The 18,003-nt window shown below is 50.2% G+C and overlaps 1 protein-coding gene across 1 annotated transcript; it reads right to left on the minus strand.

Annotated features, from left to right (window-relative positions):
- Positions 1 to 5,510: 5,510 nt before the first annotated feature.
- On the minus strand, positions 5,511 to 17,630 carry DET1 (DET1 partner of COP1 E3 ubiquitin ligase). Its single transcript, XM_009954597.2, has 4 exons — positions 16,548 to 17,630; positions 13,334 to 13,524; positions 11,483 to 11,674; positions 5,511 to 7,707 (listed from the first exon to the last, which is right to left on the minus strand). The coding sequence occupies exons 1-4, from the start codon at positions 17,628 to 17,630 to the stop codon at positions 7,518 to 7,520; spliced, it is 1,656 nt and encodes a 551-aa protein (XP_009952899.2). The 3' UTR covers positions 5,511 to 7,517.
- Positions 17,631 to 18,003: the final 373 nt, after the last annotated feature.

Below are 18,003 nucleotides of genomic sequence, written 5' to 3' on the forward strand. Positions count from 1 at the left end.
TCCACGTCAGAAGCGTGGGGTGGCCTTGCTCGGGAGCCCTCCCTGCCAGCACAACCGGCTCTTTGGGGCTTTCACTTCACCATTTTAAAGAAGGTACGAAGACCATCCCAAAGCTGTATTTAGAAACTGCTCCAAAGCCCCTCCAAGCAGCAATGACCATCCTCAAAACCCTTCCGAGTGGGCTTGCATGTGCCTGGCCACTTAACAATTCATTTTGCAAAGCCAAACTCTAACCCGCGGAGGCCGAGATTGATGTCCCTCCTACCTCCTGGCCACATCGCTAGAGACTCAAGCTTGTGGCCCTTTCCCCCTCTGCTTGCTCCTCTGTGCAGGAGCAGGCCAGGCTTCCCACCCCGCGCAGGACTCCAGGTAACAAAGACAACTCGGGGCCCCAGGCAGGAGAAAGACAGTTTCATCCCCCAGCCCCTTCGGCAAGTCCCAGACGAGGTGATGAAATAGGACTCTTATCTCTTCATGCACCAGCCTGCAGTCAAGCAACGGGCTCTCCGAATTGCCAGCGGTGGCTCACACACAGCCCCTTGCCAAGGCCTGGATGCTGCCTTTCGTTTTGCCCCTGCCGACTCCACAGAAGTAAATTACCGATTTTCTGAGCTGCCAGGGTCAAACCGACCAAGGAATGCAAAGGACTTGAGACAAGCCACCCCTCTGGGCATCTCTGTAATGCCAGCAGCGTTACAGGGGGAAGCAGCCTGCTCCAGCGCTGGGAGATGCTCCGAAACAGTCTGTCCTTGGACACGGTTGTAAAACCAGCCATGTTTACTGAAATCCCTGCAAATGCAGCGTAGCCAGCTGCGGAAATCCCCCTCCTGGTGGTCCTGCAGCCAAGAGCACTGTCACCAAAGGACCAGTTTAAAACTGGGTCAAACCCAGCTGGGTCTCAAGCAGCCACACAGCAGAGCTCCTTTCCCCAGCCCGTATCAGAGCCAGCGGGTCAGCACCGACATCTCCTTCAAATATGAGCCCTCTCCGGGGAAGAAGCCAGTGTGGGCAGAGCCATTGTCTGGGGGTTTAAGGGGCAGGAGGCAGAACGGGGAGAAATTAACTCAGACTTTGCTGCCCGAAGCCAGACGGGCTGCACTGCACCGTTGCGCTGTTGACATGACATTTGTCTGCCCTATGTTACAGGAGACTTTGTTTGGCTGCCAGCTGCCCCTTCTCCCTTACAGAGAGGGATTTTACTGGCATTAAGGACTCACCGGTCACAGCTGATCCAGTGACCTACCTACGCTGTTGCAGGGATCAGCACAGCTAATCTGGACCTTACCCTGACCTCGAGACCGACCCCCAAAAAATAGGGCAGTAGCAATGAAAACCATCCTTGATGGCCAGAGATGCGAGAGCTCTGCGACAGGGGCGGTGTTCCAGGAGGGGTGTCCCACCTGCAGGGATGGTGCCGATGCTGCAGTACCCCGCAGCACGCGGGTTCAGCCCGGCGGCACTGGCCACGGCTCCCCGCCGGTTGCTGCCGGGGTGCCAGCGCCCCTCACCTCTCCAAACTCACCATTTGAACCGTTTTTCCCTCGCCGGTTGCTGGGCGCAGCAAGGCCGTTTCCATGCGGACGGCTGTTTCTCCCCGTTGCCGTGGTGACGGCGCTGGGCCCCAGCAGGCTGGAGGTGGGAGGGTGCGGACCGTATCTCCCCGGTCCTCACCAAGGGCAGTGGGTACATCTAATCCAGCATCGCTTCGTTTTACGCCTTTGAGGAGCACCAAGGAGCTATCAAATGACCAGCTTGGCGGCAGCGAGCAGGCGCTGCCCGAGGCTCTTATTAACACCCTAAAATCCTGTCAAACAGTGGCCAGCCGGCTCTGGCAGGGCTTCCCTGCCACCTGCCTGGCTCTCACGCCCCCGAGCCCCCTTGCACAGCCAGACCCACGCATCCCCTGGCTCCAGCACCCCCGCAGCTGGGCTGGCTTCTGGCAGGGCTCACACCCAGGGCTGGATGTCAGCGCCGCCAGCGCATCCTCGCCAGCCCCATCCAAGGTAACCAGAAGCTGCTGCCCCATTCATCAGGCACTGGGATGGAGACAGCGTGCCCCTGGGCCACCCGGTTCTCTCTTGTACTGCCCTGCCTCCCTACCCGAGGCTGTCACAACACACCTGGTTGGGGGAAGGACACTGGCAGCAGATGAGAGGACAAACCTGTGCAAGAGCAGCTTTCAGATGGGGAATGGTGCACTGCCAAGAGCAGGGACTCTGAGTCCTCTGGGCAAAGCCAGGTCTGCTTTGGCCCACGCCTGGTACGTTGCAAAGCTACTGAGGAGAAAGAAAGAGGAGGACAGTCATGGAGAGTAGAAGTAACGTGTTCCTGGCTTTAAAAAAGGCTGAATTCAAACTAGTTCTGCCACCCACAGAAAATAAAACTCCTCCAAAGGCTCCAGTTCATACCTGGATAAAACAGAATGCAGAAAATGCTGGGGGCTTTGTAGCATTACCCACGACTTCCCATTGCCTTGTTGCAGTTTCTATAGGATCTTCCACAGTGGCCAAATGTTGTGCTGCTCCTCCTCTAGCAACGCTCCCCTGGGAGACACGTCTCCCTGTGGTCCTCCCTCTCGCCTGCCAAAGGCCCTGGGCACCCACTGAACATCTCCCTGCCATGCTCCTCTAAAAGTGCCCTCGAATTTCCAGGTGCACTCGGCATCCTCACAAAACCGAGAACAGACAGCAATCTCCCTGCCAGCAAACTGCAACAGCTAGAAGGTGCCCTAGGAGAGGCTTCTAGGAGGAAAGAAACAAGACACAGTAAAACGTTACCTCTGCACAAATGCAGCAAAGCCTGTGGGCTCGCACAATGTCCCCCACTCCGTGTTAAGCAAGCGAGGGCCAATACCCAGATGCTGCAGCGCAGCCCTAAGCCCCCGGGACCAGGGGCACTGTGCCCCTTTTCAGTTCTCCTCGCATGCAGGACCACGGTAGTCGCCCACGAGTTACTGGTTTCCAGACTGCTAGTCTAAAACCGGTACAGTATGTTTATGTCAAAACATCAAGAAAAGAATGTGCAATTCAGCTTTTTTCCCACGTTGGTATTTTTCTAAGAACTCATTTCCTTACACAGTAAGTACAGCTCTTCCCCGAGAGAAACAAAGGCACATCAGACCTTAGCCAGCAAACGGCTCTAGCAGGGAGGGCTGCTGCCTGATGAGCAGTCAGCCTGGTGGGCAGGTAGTGCCAGGCTGTTACTGCTACAATGACCGACTTTGCACAGCTCAGCCCACGTCCCCCGCAGCCCTGGAGCAAGGAAAAAAGGTAAAAAAATAAAAGCCCTTTCACCATTTCCTCCTTCTGAGGATTATTTGGCCAGAAAAGCTTTTACAACCGTACAAGACAACAGGGAAGAACAAGGTTTCAGGCACATCAATGAGCTGGACTCAGACTCAGAAAGCAAGGCAAAAGCAAACTCACAAAATCCTGTCCCGTTGCTTGCCCACAGGACCATCTACTGGCTCTGCAGCCTGCACCCATCTGGATAAAGGTTCACACAAGGACAAAAGCTGTCAGAGGGCCACGCATCCCAATGCCATCCAGCCTTTACCATCTTTCTGCCCACAGCCCTGAGAGATCCTGCAGGAAAAGCTGGCAGGAAAGCAGCAAGACAGAGGACACAAACAAGAAAGACAAAGAGCTTCTTAAAGCATCAGAAATCCCATTCTTCTAGCTGGGTCAAAAGGACCAAGGGAAGCATAATAGATACCAGCACCTGAGCAAAAGGAAGGTCCTATAAGCACACTGAGAACATCAGGGAGCTAAATCAGGGCCAGCCGCTCAGTGCTGGAAGGTTAATTGAAAGGTGTCTTCAGTAGGGACACACCATTAACGGGTACACGGGTTTGATTCTAACGGGATTTCAGTGGCTTCTGTCTAATGCAGTTTATATAAGAAATATTGCAAGTGTCCTGCTTTTACTCCTTTTTTTTAATTTAAAAAAAAGAAAGCAAAGGCAGCACAAGAAGTAACAAAAGATGGGATTTTGCTGCCAGTCAAACATGGTTTCCAAGTCAAGCATCTCCTTGTCACTTAGTGCCTGTCTGAAAAGCCACAGGCTCAAGAGCTTTCTGATACGCTCAAGGTCTCCAAAGAAAAGCATCAGAGAACTGCACACACAGAAATGGAGGAAGCCTTCAAAGGTAAGTGGCTTTCATGCCCGAGATGCAGATGTTTAGTGGAACTAACACAAACAGGGATGCTTGCTAGGTTGTTAAAGAGCGGCACCGGCTTTACAAGGGGATCCCAGACTTTGGGAAGGCCCCGTCCACATGTTCTCAGCCCCAAGGTTTTGCAAAGCTGCACTGCAGCTGGGAGGAGCACGCAGTGGAAAATCTGAGTGCCTTAGCCCAACCCAAGAGCAGTGGACAGGCGATGGCTCTTCTGCCAAGCAAGGCGTGCTCAGCTTTCATCTCTTCATCGTGGACCATCAGCAGAAAACAGCCCCAAGGTTAGACAAATGCTATAAAGGAAGTCTCTGAATACAAGTTGGGCTAGTAATAATATACAAAGTGGAAAACACAACTGAAGCCCAAGAATTCCTCCCCCAGCATTAGCTCATGCAGACAAGAATTTGAGAAATCTGCAGTAACTACAGAAATGCCTCAGGTAGGAACATCCTTGGGCTCACTTGTACTCCAAGGGCCAGGAAGAGGCAGCAAACTCACATGCAATACGCCTGCGTAGTCCAAGGCACACCCCTGCCGTCTCTTCTTAGCAAAGGGATCCCTGTCTGCACTATTAAGATTTTTGGAAGACAAAGACAAAAAAAATCAGACTCTTAAAGCAAATTCTGTTTATTCCATTTTTGTCTTGTGTTGCTAACAAATCTTCATCCTAACCTAGGAAAAATATCAGGTAGAAAATATGTCCCCTTTCCTCCCACCCTCCCCACCACACACACATTTTTTGTTTCTTAAATAAAAGAATCAAAATTTCAAGCATGAGAGACTTTTCTTTTAATACATTTCTGTAATAAAACTAACTCTGTGGTAGATATAAAATGCAGCAGCCAAGACCAGAGGATCTGCTATGCTACTTCAAGGCAGTTAGTACCCAGAATGATCAATCAGTTTGTCTGCAAACACAATAAGAAAATACTTAGCACTTATCCAGCACTTTTTATCCATGAATCTCAAAGTGTTTTACAAAAGCTGAAAATATGTTTTTTGGCCTCATTTATGGAGAAGAAAACACCAGCTGGAACAGAAAGAGATTTGCCCCCAGTCACAGAACAATTTAACAGCAGAGCTAAGAACAGATCTCTGGTCTCTCAGCCCCAGTCCAACAACCCGCGCCACACACTCTGCTTCACGCAGGACAGCCTGAATTTGGCAAAAGCCCCGACTGCTAAAATGCTGAAGTGGTGTATATTTTTGCCACCAAAACCAAGTCTAAATGGAGATTTGACAGCTATTTTAGTAAGCGCTGACCTCCCAAGGCTGTGATGCCAAAGGGTAAACCCAGTCTTGGATGAAGCTGCTGAGAGCTTTGGAAAAGAAAAAAAAAAAGTCTCGCACTGGAATCATGAACAAATGTGAGAGAGGTGCAGAAGGAGGTAAATCCACAATCTACAATGTGCAAATGGTTCTCCACTTGGAGCTTTAGTTGAATGTGTGAGGAACAGATCACAGGATAAAACCCTAAAACCTTAACAAATAGTGTTATTAGATGGAGAGGAACCTGGAGCTAAAGCACGCACGGCCTGGCACCTCCTCTGTTGGCAGTCCTCTGACCTGAAGTCACTCCTGGCAGACCTGAGAAACCAACAGTGCAAACACCAGGAAAAGAGCGGTGAAATACAATGTCTTACCCTAGAAATACGTTTAGCAAGGCCAGGAGAGGAGAGAAGTACCATGAGACGGAGAGCAAAGGCTGATTCAAAGACCCCAGGGCACCCTCCACTACGAGGTCCACTATTCATGCTATAAGCAGGCACCAACAACCCACACAGTTCTTTTTTTCCTATGCGTCACCATGCAAAATGAATGCATGACTTCAGCACTGTTCTTCACAGGCATGTGGCCACAACACATCACCCACAGCTCATTTTGGTCCAAACAAGACACCCATAGGGTCCTCTAAAGCAGAGGGTCTCCCATGTATAAGCACCAATTTTCCAACACCCCCGCTGCACCTCCTACAAGAAAGGGACAACAGCAGGCTCCAGCTTCTGCCAGAGCACCTGGCGATGCCGGGATGGTTGCACTGCCTGGCAGCACACAGTCATACACCAGCCTGTGTGCAGAAAATCCCAAATGTTGGCCTACGACCGAACACTCCATTTTTTAAGAGAGAAGGGCAGGCCAGCATCCTCACCAGCCCAGCACAGCAGGTAATATTACACCCAGGAGCTTATTTTATCAGCAGCATAAACACCGCAGTGGTCCAGCCAGCATCGACGCACCAGCCAGCTGTGCTTTGAAGCCTGGGAACAGCAAATCGGGTTCTCACAGAGAACAGCGAGTCAAACTGAGACAGGTGAGCAACCTAAGTCAACAAGCTCGTCTCCTCACTGCAAACGTGCAGCAATGCACATTAATTCAGGTCTCCTCCCTCCTTTCTGGGCAAACCCAAATGCTACTAATTCTCCACGCTCGTACTCCAACAGGCGGGAGGGTGCCAGCAGCTGGGTCTCCCCTCCCCTCAGCAGCAGAACCTGCAGCTGGCTGTGAGGATTCACCCCCACGCTGCAGAAAAGTCCTTCTGATGCGACAGGAGCTGCTGTTCCTCCCCTTCCCAGCCACCCATCTTCCTTCTGTGCCCACCTCCTCCTGCACTAGAGACACAACCAGCCGCCCTGGCCTTCTGGTATTAACACACCGCCTTTCACTTCGGGGCTTTTACAGATACTAAGGCACAAAGATTCAGTGACTTGCATAAGAGTCAGGAACACACCTCATGTCTTTCAATCGCAGTGACTTCTCACACCCTTTTTTTTCCCTGACCTCTTGCATATTAAAATCACGTCAGCAGATTGTGTGGATGAGAAGGATTTCCCTCCCTAGTAACACTGAAGATATAAGCCTGGGTGGCTGTATTTCTAAGCCCTCCCCAGGGCTCTCATCCGTTCCCTCTACGACAAGCTGTCTCAACACGGTAGGAGAGCACCAGTGCAGAAGGGAGCGCTCCACCAATGTGTTGCAAAGCTCCATCTTCACCATCCTAAGACCTACAACCGGAGAGAAAACGGGCGTGCCTCTGGGAAACCAGGAAAGGAACCTCAGCTACACTTTGTTCATCCACAGGAACAGGGAGCAACAGCAGCGCTTGATGCAGCGGGACCTCCACAGTACAAACGGGGTCAGAAGAAACATTCACACGCCTAACTGGAGCGGGTTGGCTTTCCACAGCTGAGGGCCCTGCGAGGTGCCAGCTGGTAGGAGCTCCCAGGTCAGGTTTCTTGACGTGAGCGACGGTTTGGTTTCCTAGAAGGCGCGAGTGTCTGGCTTTGGTGTGCCTGTGGCAGAGGCCCAGACCCAGGGAGAGCGGCCGCCCTGGCTCCGTGGGGTGCTACGTGCAGCTGTGCCTCATGTGGAAGTTCACCACGTACTCGGCGTTCGTGCGCTGCACCGAGATGGCAAAGGGCTCGAAGGGGTGGAAGGTGAACGCAACCAGGCGTCGCACTGTGTGATTGATGGGTCGCCCCAGGAGTCCCGCCTGGATCTCAAACTTCAGGAGGCCAGAATCACGAGCGTAAAATCTGAAAGGAAGAGAAAGTCAGTTATGGCTGTTCCCAACTGTTGACTTTGCCGTCTGGGCTCTTCACACACACAGACAAATGTCTTGTTCAGTCTCTGGTACTCCCTCAGGGGCAGGGGGTCCTCAGCTGGGTGTCTGGCTCTTGGCTGTACAGAAACGTCCCTCCCGGAGCAGCTAGTTTTCCACTGTCTAGAAAAGCTTCACTTCATTTTAGTACCATCAGTGAGAGAGCTGTGCCTGTCATTTTGGTGGACGTAGCTGACTTCACAAGAGGGAGTAAGTTTGGTCCTGACGCCACCTGTGCTGGCTCTTCACCCTCTCTTAATGCAAGCTGCTCCCCTTGATCCCTAAGGCAGGCACACCGCACAGAACTGAGCTCAGTTCCCTTAGCAATGGCCTTCACTCCAAGAGTAAGGCCACCTCTTCCTTCTCCTGGTGTTGCCAAGTAGGCTTTACGCTGCGGCTCTTATGCCTCGCTACACCCCCATTCACTCAAGGAAGGTGAACAGCTGGATCCAGTCCTGCTCAAGGGTCCCAAATTGTACTTTACAGATCAAGCAAGGCTTCGCAGTTCCTTTTAGATTTCCATCAAAAAGGCATTAATGAGACAGGCTGAGCAGGAAGTACCTGGTGGATTGCACTCAACCATCACAAGTACAGAGCTCAAGAAAAACCTTGCATCCTTCTGCTGTCACCCACAAACCTGCCCACGGGTCGAGCTCGTCCATGTCTCCAAACAGGTGAGCTCTGGAGCACAGCTTCAGCACAAAGCAAGCCTTGCCAAGGCAAACAGCCCTGAAGAGACAGGCGAGTCTAGTAAAGTCTTTGCTTCTTGAACCTTCTCTGCATGCTCTGTGTAACCGACATAAGCCCAGGTACCACCACTGCCCTGCGCTGCTGTGGGAACAGGGGACTCTCTGCAATGACGCCACCCTCACCAAGGCTTTGGTGGAGGTTTCTGGGATGTGGTGGTGGAGGTTTCTGGTCGTGGCACCTTCACAAAGCAGCTGGGCTCTAACTCAAGTCCTCACCCTGAAGTTGTCTCCGTTCGTTAGACCATTTTCTCTGCTCTTTCAGTTTCGGGCACAGAATTGCCATTTTGCCTTCCAGCTGTTTCCTTTTCCACCATCACTTAGTACATGTGGGTATTTTGCATTTTTCTCTGGTTTTAACACAGAGAATGCTTTTAATCTCAGAGCACATTTACCCCCGCCAGCAAGACGATGCACTCAGCTCTCAGCCTGGAAGAACAGGCGATGACAGATACAGGCAATGCTGTTTCAGGAGCAGACATACTCCACATTTTAACGACACAGCCTATTGAGAACCTCATATTCTTCCTGGAGGGCCACTCTCCTCTCCCTTCCTCTGAATCAAAGTGCCAGCCAGCCCTGCCTGAAAATTGCACACAAGAACCCAGCAAGAGAGTCACAATCTTGGTATTTGGCTTTTCAAAAAGCTCTTTCCCTCCTACACAAGGCTGGGTATGCAGAGGGTCATTCTTTAAATAAAGCACAGTCCCCCGTCTGCTCCTCTCTCTCCCCAATTCACAATCATTTACTACTCAAGATAAAGCTCCCTGTAATCTAAAAGATGTGCTCAGTTCGGTATTTTTAAATGTATTTTTAAAAGTGCTCTGCAATCAGAGGCCATTTCCATGGGCTCTCAACTCTGGGGATAAATTAGGCACTGCAATATAAAATTGTATGTCAACAGAAACAGCAAGACCAGCCTTTTCAAACTGTATGAAAATGGAAGATTTATCTGCAGACCAATTTTTTGGTTAAATGGCTCCTTATTAGTCATCTAGATGGATTTTAGAGACCCCCTACTATAGGTAAGGCTGTGTGAGAGCCTCTTCCTCACAAGTGCCATCATTTCACCCAGTGACTATCTCTTCAAGCCTCCTGAAAAGATACTGGAAGACAGTGGTGATGTGGAACATCAGTCCTTCCCACCTGAGAGCAACCAACCACTGGTCTTTCAAGTAACCAGAGGTGAACATTGAACCTTCTGGGATGCAGAAAAGCACTAAGGGTTAAAAGGACACAGTGCACAGAGGCGTGAAACCAATGTGTAAAAGGCCCGGAGGCCTTCCTATCTCACAGGTCACCTGCACACGGATTACAACACCCTTAGCTTCTGAAGGGTTTTGCATTCCAGCCCACTATGGGACTGACTTAGATTACAAATCCTGAGGCCCCTCATTTCCAAGCCCTCTAACGACAACAGGCAGCGGCATGCATTATTTTATTAATCCCTTTGTTTTGCATGTGAGAAACACAGCAGCACTATTTCAGCTACTGAATGGTTAAGGTTAGTGCCTCATATTCTGCTTACTTTCCAAAAACCAGGAGCCCCACTGCTCCGAGGCCCTATTCAAGTCCTAATTGACTCTGCAAAGCTTTGTGCTTTAAAAGCTCTGGCTCTGAAATGCCGGTTTGCTCAGGGGAGGGAGGGAAGGTGGCACTTCGCTTTGTTTACTACAAAGAGGTAACCGCAGCAAATGACTGCGGTTTTGCTCCCTTTTGTCTGCAGGAGCCATACGCAGGTTGGCGCTGGCAGACAACTGCCGCCCTGCAAGTTTTCCCAACGTCAAGCATGACAAGGGGGAAAGGGCAGGCTTTTCTCTGCAGATAACATGGGAGCTGGAGATCAAACCAAATCATACAGGCAGAAAAATCAATTAAATATACATAATTTGGGAATTGAGAGCACAGGAATAATCAGAGGTTCCCCGCCACCTGAGTCAGGGCCAAGGGAGACATGAAACCACTTTTTGAGAATGCCTTGATGAAAACAAAGTTGGGAAACCAGCCAGAATGGTCTCCCTAGGCTGCCTGAGCCCCCAACATGTGTGCAGTCACCAAACAAAGCACTTAGGCATTGAAGGCTCTCTTTGTTTTCAGAGCATAGGTTTGCTTTTGCAGCACTGTAAGTGGAAAGACTATTCTGCCTGGAGAAGTCAGTCTCTTTGAACCTTTCAGATAGGAGATGATGGATTTTTAAACGCTGCTACTTGCAGCCATGGCTGCAACCAATAAAAAGAAATAAATAACCCTGGTGTTTCTGCAAGAAGCATTGCAAACCTCCTTATTCCCAAGCTCAGACTTATTCCTCCTCCCAGCATCAAAGACTCAGACCGAAGAGGCACAGAAGAAAGGCCCTTACACCTGGCTAAAACCCCTACTACAGAAACAAATTTCCTATAGATCACAGAAAGAAGCAGGGTATGAAGAGGAGTACAGTTCCCAGGGCAAGAACTGTAAACAAGGAAAGTCTGAAAATAGCTAAATCAATACCACAAGCATTCTGAATAACACCTAACCCAGCTGCTATTTTATTCGCAGGACAAACCAGATCATCCTTGCCAGCTAAACCCACATGCTCAAAAGGGATCCCTCCAGCACAGGAAAGCAGGCATCCAGAACCGTATCACTCTGCAGCCCAAACACAACAGCAGGACTGCAAGAGGAGGAGAAGGAACAAGAGCATTCATGCAGAAAAGGCTCAGGCTTCACTACCCAATCCTTCCCCAGGGCAGATCAGCAAGAAGACTTGAAGAGCCCTCCACCCCTACAAGATAAAACAGTTATTGCAAGGAGAGAGGCCGAGCTTTGTGCAACTGCAGAAATAAACCCTCTGGTAAATGGGTGTCGTAAAAGAAAGGCCTCGGTCTACTCCCTTTTCTGCACATTTGATGCCGCACAGCAAGGTGATTTAGAGTTACTCTCACACTACTCTCCCCCCATACAGCTTCTCGGCCCGTTCCGTACCTTATAGGGTGATCCCCGCAGGTCTTGGGTCGCTCCATGACGGACACCCACTTGTCATCATAGCTGAAAAGGGAGAGGTCGAGGTACGGGCTGCCACTGTACGACTGGGCGCTGATGGGGAGCTGGCCCAGCAGCCTCCGCACGGCCTCCGTGTGCCCTCCGTACTTGGCATTCACGATCGTGTCCTTGAACCTGGAGCAAACCAAGGAACAGGTTTTACTCACAAAGGCCACAGGTGAACAGCACAGCTTAAATAAACTAAGGAGGGAACCCGACAGGAGGGAAAAACAGCAGCAGTGCAAGAACTAAACCAGCTCATTTCTAAAGATGTATCACCGTGATTCAAGCATGAACCAGTTCTGGTGACCTTTTTATCCTCCCTCATCGTTACTGGTTCGGCTCTGAATGTCCAAACTGACAGAAGGACAAGACGGTGCCCGCTCACAAGGTCGGGCCCCGGCTGCTCTGCAGTACAGCAGATAAGCGGGATCAGAAACAGGGAGAGATGGATCAGCAGTTTATCAGTCAATCCAAGTTTTACCATGAAGCCTGGAGACAGCATAGGCAAAAGCCAGAGGGTTTCACAGTAACAGCTGAGCCCTTAATGTTGACTTGAGAATCCCCCTCTCTCTAGCTGCTATGTTTTAAATGCATAAAGGGGGAAACCTTAGATGAGGAAGAACCATGACGAGGAGCCTAAATCTCTTCAAGCTGAAAGTTCTTCCTAGTGGGCAGATTAACACAGGCTGGATTTCTCTTTCCAAGTTAAAACTGAGCTTTCCATGTGCAAGAACAGCCAGATCAGCTGCACGGATGTCATACATCAAGGAGGGTAAAACATTTCCATTTGACCAGAAACACTCAGCCCAAAGCCAGCTCACTGTGGACTATGCTCTAGTATACTTTGCTATGGGAGTCAAACACTCTTGTTAACAGGCCCTTGTAACCAAGGGGATAGAAAGATCCTCCTCTCTCCACTTTAACACAAGGCAGGAGTTGTTCTTTAGGTGTCTGTGGTGAGCTCTCTCATTCTCTCTCCCACTCAGCACTACGGATTTCCTGACAGGCAGCTCTAGAAAGTGACAGACACAGTCAACTTCCTCTTACTTATGTGACGTCAACCTAAAATCAACAAAAGCTTCATGCCCATAAGTGATTGCCAAGTACTTTGGATGATGTGAAACAAGTCACTGGAAGAACAAAACACCCTGAGTCACATAAAAATATAGTCCAAGAGAAATAACACACGCTGCCTTACTAAAACCACATTTGACTGTTAAAGAACATTCTAGAAACCCACGTTATTTTGATATTTTGCTCAGCTTTCACAACAGGTCTAGGCAGATGAGTTTCCCTTCTCCTAGCACAGTTTGACACGAACCACAAGCTTGTGACTGATGCTGCAGAAAATACTACACAACACAGTCTGATACACGCTGCAGCCAGAAGATGCCACTTGGCAAAACAGGTCCAATGAGATGACGCTAGCGTCTTGACAAATCTTATCTTCAAGGACCTAAGCTACTGGGCAGCAACACTTTAATAACCTCCAGAAGAGCTACTGCTCCAGGAGAGCCGGAAACATCTTTCCCTCAAAATTCCTTTTCCTTCTTCTAAGCAGGGGATTGCCACTGCTTTGTTCCTTCCTGTAACAGGACAGACGCTGTGGGATACACAAGTGGATGCACGAGGCTGCAAGACGAACCACACCCAAGTCAGACCCTTGCCTCGCTCCGCGACTACAGGCTCTGGGTTTCTCAGGGTTGCCGTCATTACCGGATACTGGCCTTCATCAGCAGCGGGGGGCGAGCGTGTGTCTATACGGTATAAAGCATGCTCCCAATGGCTCACCGGCGCTGGATCTGCCTGGCAAAGTTGTTGCTGGAGGCTGAGCAGGGGAACTGGACCGCCTCGCTGTGCAGGGTGGCGTTCCTGAAGAGGTCACAGAAGTTCTCAAACAGCTCCAGCAGCTCGTCGGACGTGTTCTCAAACACGGCAATAACCTCTGTGGTCACCATGTTGTACACGACGAAGAAGGAAGGCTGAGGAAAGAGGCAGAGGCAGCGGTTACCCAGGAGCGCACGCCCAGGTGGGGAAGCTGTCCTTTCCTCCTCCCCGCTTGACACCACAGACCCTATCCAAATTTCTCTGCAGCGCAGGAGAATCCCACACCCCCACACTAATCCATTCTGCTATTCAAATGCCTCAACAGGTACCAAATTATTCACCTCTTAACGGTGATTATTTATGAAGAAAACTTAATGGGCTTCCAATTTTTCAGCTCAAACTGGATGTCAATATTTCTGTTTCCTCTTCCTCTCTGCCCTCCACCAAATCCAAAACGCTTTCTAAAGTGCCAAATTTTATTCTCATTCCTGCTGGCGAAACGATTTTAAATCCAGTGCTAGCTGGCCACAAATTATTTTTTCCTTTGCTAGAGACATTTTCTTCCCCTTCTTAATATTTCCATCACACAGAAATGAGCCTTTTTAGTGTACTGTGCACTACACCGCTGCCCACAAAAAGTTGTGCCCTCCAGGTACCCTGCCAGCACAGAAATGAAAACCTGAAAGACATTAATGACTTCTTTTTAATGCCGATACTCTCATGCAGGAAGGCCCAGGTACCACGCTGGGGATTGGCAATGGCAGTGTTTCATGACATGAACAAGCAAGAACTCGGGATAAAAGTGACATTGTGTCAGCACACCTACATCAAAGGGAGATGACGTTCCCATCCCATTGGGAAAGGGCAGATTTAATCCTTGGTCATCAAAGGTACCTTTTGTTAGAGACATGCTAACACCCCACCACCCCAAACTAAGAACCTGCCCCTATTTCAAAAGGTAACCAATTCCTGCGGTATATGTACATACCTGGTTAAATCTTCTGTCAGTAAAGGCAATTTCTAAATGCTTCACCTCCTGCTCCCAAAAAACCCTCAGGGACGACGGCAGGCACCCTGCCCACCCCACCCACCTGCACATATCACAAGGTTTGTTTGGTTTACAGCCCCAAAATAAATTGTGATAATATAATCCAGCCCCCACATGTCAAAATGGAGTGCGCTAGATGAGGTTACTCACTAGACTACCGCCTCAGGAAAGGGAAGCCCTTCTGAAATACGGGGTTGGAGCAGAGAGAAGATAAGAAAAGACAGCAGAAGGAAAAACTATTTACATCATTGAAGATTGCAGGGAGTATCCTCCAACCTTAAATAAAAAAGTTCCTTTGCCAGGTTAACACACAGACACATCTACAGGATGCCCGTGACCAGAGGAACCACCCTTACTGCTTTTTAGCAGCACCTGTAACACAGGCAAAACAGCACGGGTGGCAGAAGTCAGCGTCACAGAAATCACGCAGCAAAGCTGGCAAGTCTGTCAACACAAGCCTAGAACGACAACAACAACCCCCAAGCTATGTACACACAGTACGCGATGAAAAACCTTGAAGGATTCGGTGCAGACCCTGACAACATAAAAACAACCTGCAACCACCAACAGTGACTTCCTCAACCTTCTTGGCAGAGGAGCCAGAGAGAAGGGAGGAGCCTGAAATTGGATGAAACCTCATATTCCTCTCTGATAGATGAAAGAAAAAATCGGAGCTTTTAGGTATTTTGTGAGCCAGGTTTTCTTCAAGAAGCCCCAACACAAAGCCTACATTCGGGTAGGTCAGCAGAGACTGCTCCACATCTGGAATTATCTCCCGGAAGAACTGAGAAATGACAGGCTTCTCCTCCAGCATAAAACAAACCGCCTGAGGAACACCACAAGCCAGCCACAACCCGCATCTTAAAAGTAACCCTCGGGTGAAGAGAGTTAAGAGCACGCTGCAGCAAAGCAGGCACCAAAGCCTTGGTAACCGCAGCAGACAGCAGAGCTGAGCCGACTGCAAACATCCACACCAGGATCAGGAGCACCGTTCCCAACACCTGCAGCGGGCAGAACGCTGCAGGCCGCTTCCACAAAGCCTCCACATTTTTGAGGCAGCCGCACAGTTTTACACGAATGGGTAAAATTGATTAGACTAAGTCTTACCTATTCCCTCCCAAAGCGACTCCCCCAAACAACCACCACGTAAGAGAAAAATAAAACAAACCAGAGTCATCTTCCATGAAGAATTACACTAAGGCAACACGCAAAGAACTACTGTCTATTTCTTCCAGGATCTAAGTCCTGGATCTGGCAAAGACAAGGAGGAAGAGAAGGGTATGAAAAAAAAGCAAACCAAACCAAACCAAAATCCGAGGAACAATCAGACCTACACGCAGCACTGGAGATTTATTACAAATTCTTGCTAAGTACTTTCAACAGAATAAAACCCAAGAAGATTAAAGGAATAGAACAGGTTAAAAAACATCCTTCTCAGCTTCACACAGCTCTAAACCAGACCACTAACAGTAGTGAAAAGGACGATCAACCTGCGGGGTAGTGAAATGTCTCGAGGGACCCAGCACTGACTGAGCCCATTTGCTCTAAATCGACTTCTTTAGTACTAAACTGAAAGAAGAAGCAACTGGCACATTAGCTAGATCTAAGAGCTGCTACTCCAATTTGGAGAGATCATAAACACTATCTCTCACTGAAGCTTGAAAGAGTAAGTATGTAGGCAGAACAGAAAAGGTAATTCTACTGGGGGAAAATGAAGACTATTATATTTGAAAAACATGCTTGAAGATACATGAGAAAAGGGAAAGACTACAATATAAGTGCACTATATGAAATAACAGCCAAAAAAAAAAAAAATCATCTGGGGATGTGGGAGGGGAAGAGGGTTGTACAGCATCTACAAGCACAGGGAACAATCCCTGGAGAAAGGGGGCTTGATAACCACGTCACATCTTTTCTCTCTCATTTTCAGTTGAGAAAGAAGCGATGAAATTACGAGAGCAAAAGACACACAAGTTATTCAATACCAGAGGTGTCAAACGTTCACACAAGAATGGAGTCCCAGGGATCCCAAACAACACTCAGGCTCAGCTAAGAAGCACAGCTCACAGCATTGTACCTGCTTGGGCACTTGCCCCAGAGCAACGAGCAGCCTGAGGACGCAGACAGTACCTGGGAAGGATCCGTCACCCGCAGCGTGACCACGTCTTCACTGGTGTATTTGATGAACAGATGGTTCTCATCCAAAAGCTGCATCTTCCACATGCGGAGCTGCCTCAGCTGGTCAAAGTACTGGAAGAACCTTCTTTTGGCTATAGCGCTTCCGTCCTGCTCGGCCCGTCTCCACAGGTACACCAGCAGCCTGTGCTTCAAGGAGTTGATGAAGGGCTCCTTGTAGGGATTGGCCATCCCCGTCTGAGTGTCCCGCTGCACCTCGGGATACACCGCAGACAGAGTCAGGAGATCGTCCTCGTAGCAGAAGCGGCCGATAGTCCGCACGTCGATGAACGTACCCTCAGGCGTCACCTGAAAGACGTGAATAGTCTGTTGCTGCACAGAGAGGATGGCCAAGATGTTCTTGTAGAGGTACAGCCCCTGGTTGTGAGAGAGGATGACTTTGTCACATTTGAAAGTCCGTGTGTCACAGAGTCTGCCCGTGTGGAGGTCGATGATATGCAAGGAATAATCCTCCAAGGGGGACCGGGGATTGGGGGTCACCGACTCGCTGTTGCGGTAAACCTCGAAGAAGGGAGGGTGAGGCTCCTCGGGCAGGTAGGCAGCAGAGCCGACGATCACGTAGCGACAGTCGTCGGTGAACAAGCTGCACTCACGGTTCAGGTGCTCCCCGTTGGAGGCCACATTGGTGATATGGAGCAAGACAAAGAAGCGCTCAAAGAGCCGCCCCCGGATGTTGACGGATCTTTGGTCATTGCCGTTGGCCAGGATCTCCCCCTCGTAGCCTTGCAGGAGGTCTTCTGCCGCCTGGCAGCCTTGGTACTCGTAGATCTCCAGGGAGGTCTGGTCAGAGGAGAAGGCGATGAAGTAGCGGCCGTCGGGGGAGAACTTGCGCAAGAAGCAGGGCGGCTTCTCCACGTTGACCACCGTGAAGTTGGGGAAGACGTTCTGGTGGAAGACGCGGACTTGGTGCCAGTGGGTGCCGGCTTTGCCCGAGCTGATCCGGCGGCGCTCCAGGCGGTGGATGACGTTCTGGTTCTGGATGCCGCGGGGCCTGATCGTGGGGGCATCATGGTCCATGGTCAGGGCTCTACTTCATCTTCACCCTGCTGGGGAGGGAGCACATACGCACTCTGGGACCACACAGAGACTCGGGGAGAACTCGGGGTACTGAGGGACCTGCTTGCAGGGATGGGGTGGGGGAGAGCCCCACGGCACCCAGAGAGCAGGGGGGGTCAGCTGAAAAGTGCAGGCAGACCTTTGGAAAGGAGGCAGATGACACAGGGGGACACTGGGGAGAGAGAGCTGGAGAGACTGGGAGAGAGACTTCAGTGGGAGGTAACAGGGGAACCTCAGAGGGAACCTCAGTGCCCCAGGGGGTGACAGGATTTGCAAGCCTGTCGGCTGACGAGGAAGGGATGGAGGGGGTCGGGGAGGGGTCAGGCACAGGTGG

The sequence above is a fragment of the Leptosomus discolor genome, chromosome 11 (genome assembly GCF_034619465.1).
Source record: "Leptosomus discolor isolate bLepDis1 chromosome 11, bLepDis1.hap2, whole genome shotgun sequence".
Lineage (NCBI taxonomy): Eukaryota > Metazoa > Chordata > Aves > Leptosomiformes > Leptosomidae > Leptosomus > Leptosomus discolor.

Coding starts and splice junctions, on each gene's coding strand:
- DET1 (XM_009954597.2), bottom strand. CDS start 17,630: ATGGACCATGATGCCCCCACGATCAGGCCCCGCGGCATCCAGAACCAG. Junction 13,525..16,547: donor GGGTGACGGATCCTTCCCAG/GTACTGTCTGCG, acceptor CTCTTTCCTCAG/CCTTCCTTCTTCGTCGTGTA. Junction 7,708..11,482: donor TGCGGGGATCACCCTATAAG/GTACGGAACGGG, acceptor TCTTCCTTTCAG/ATTTTACGCTCGTGATTCTG.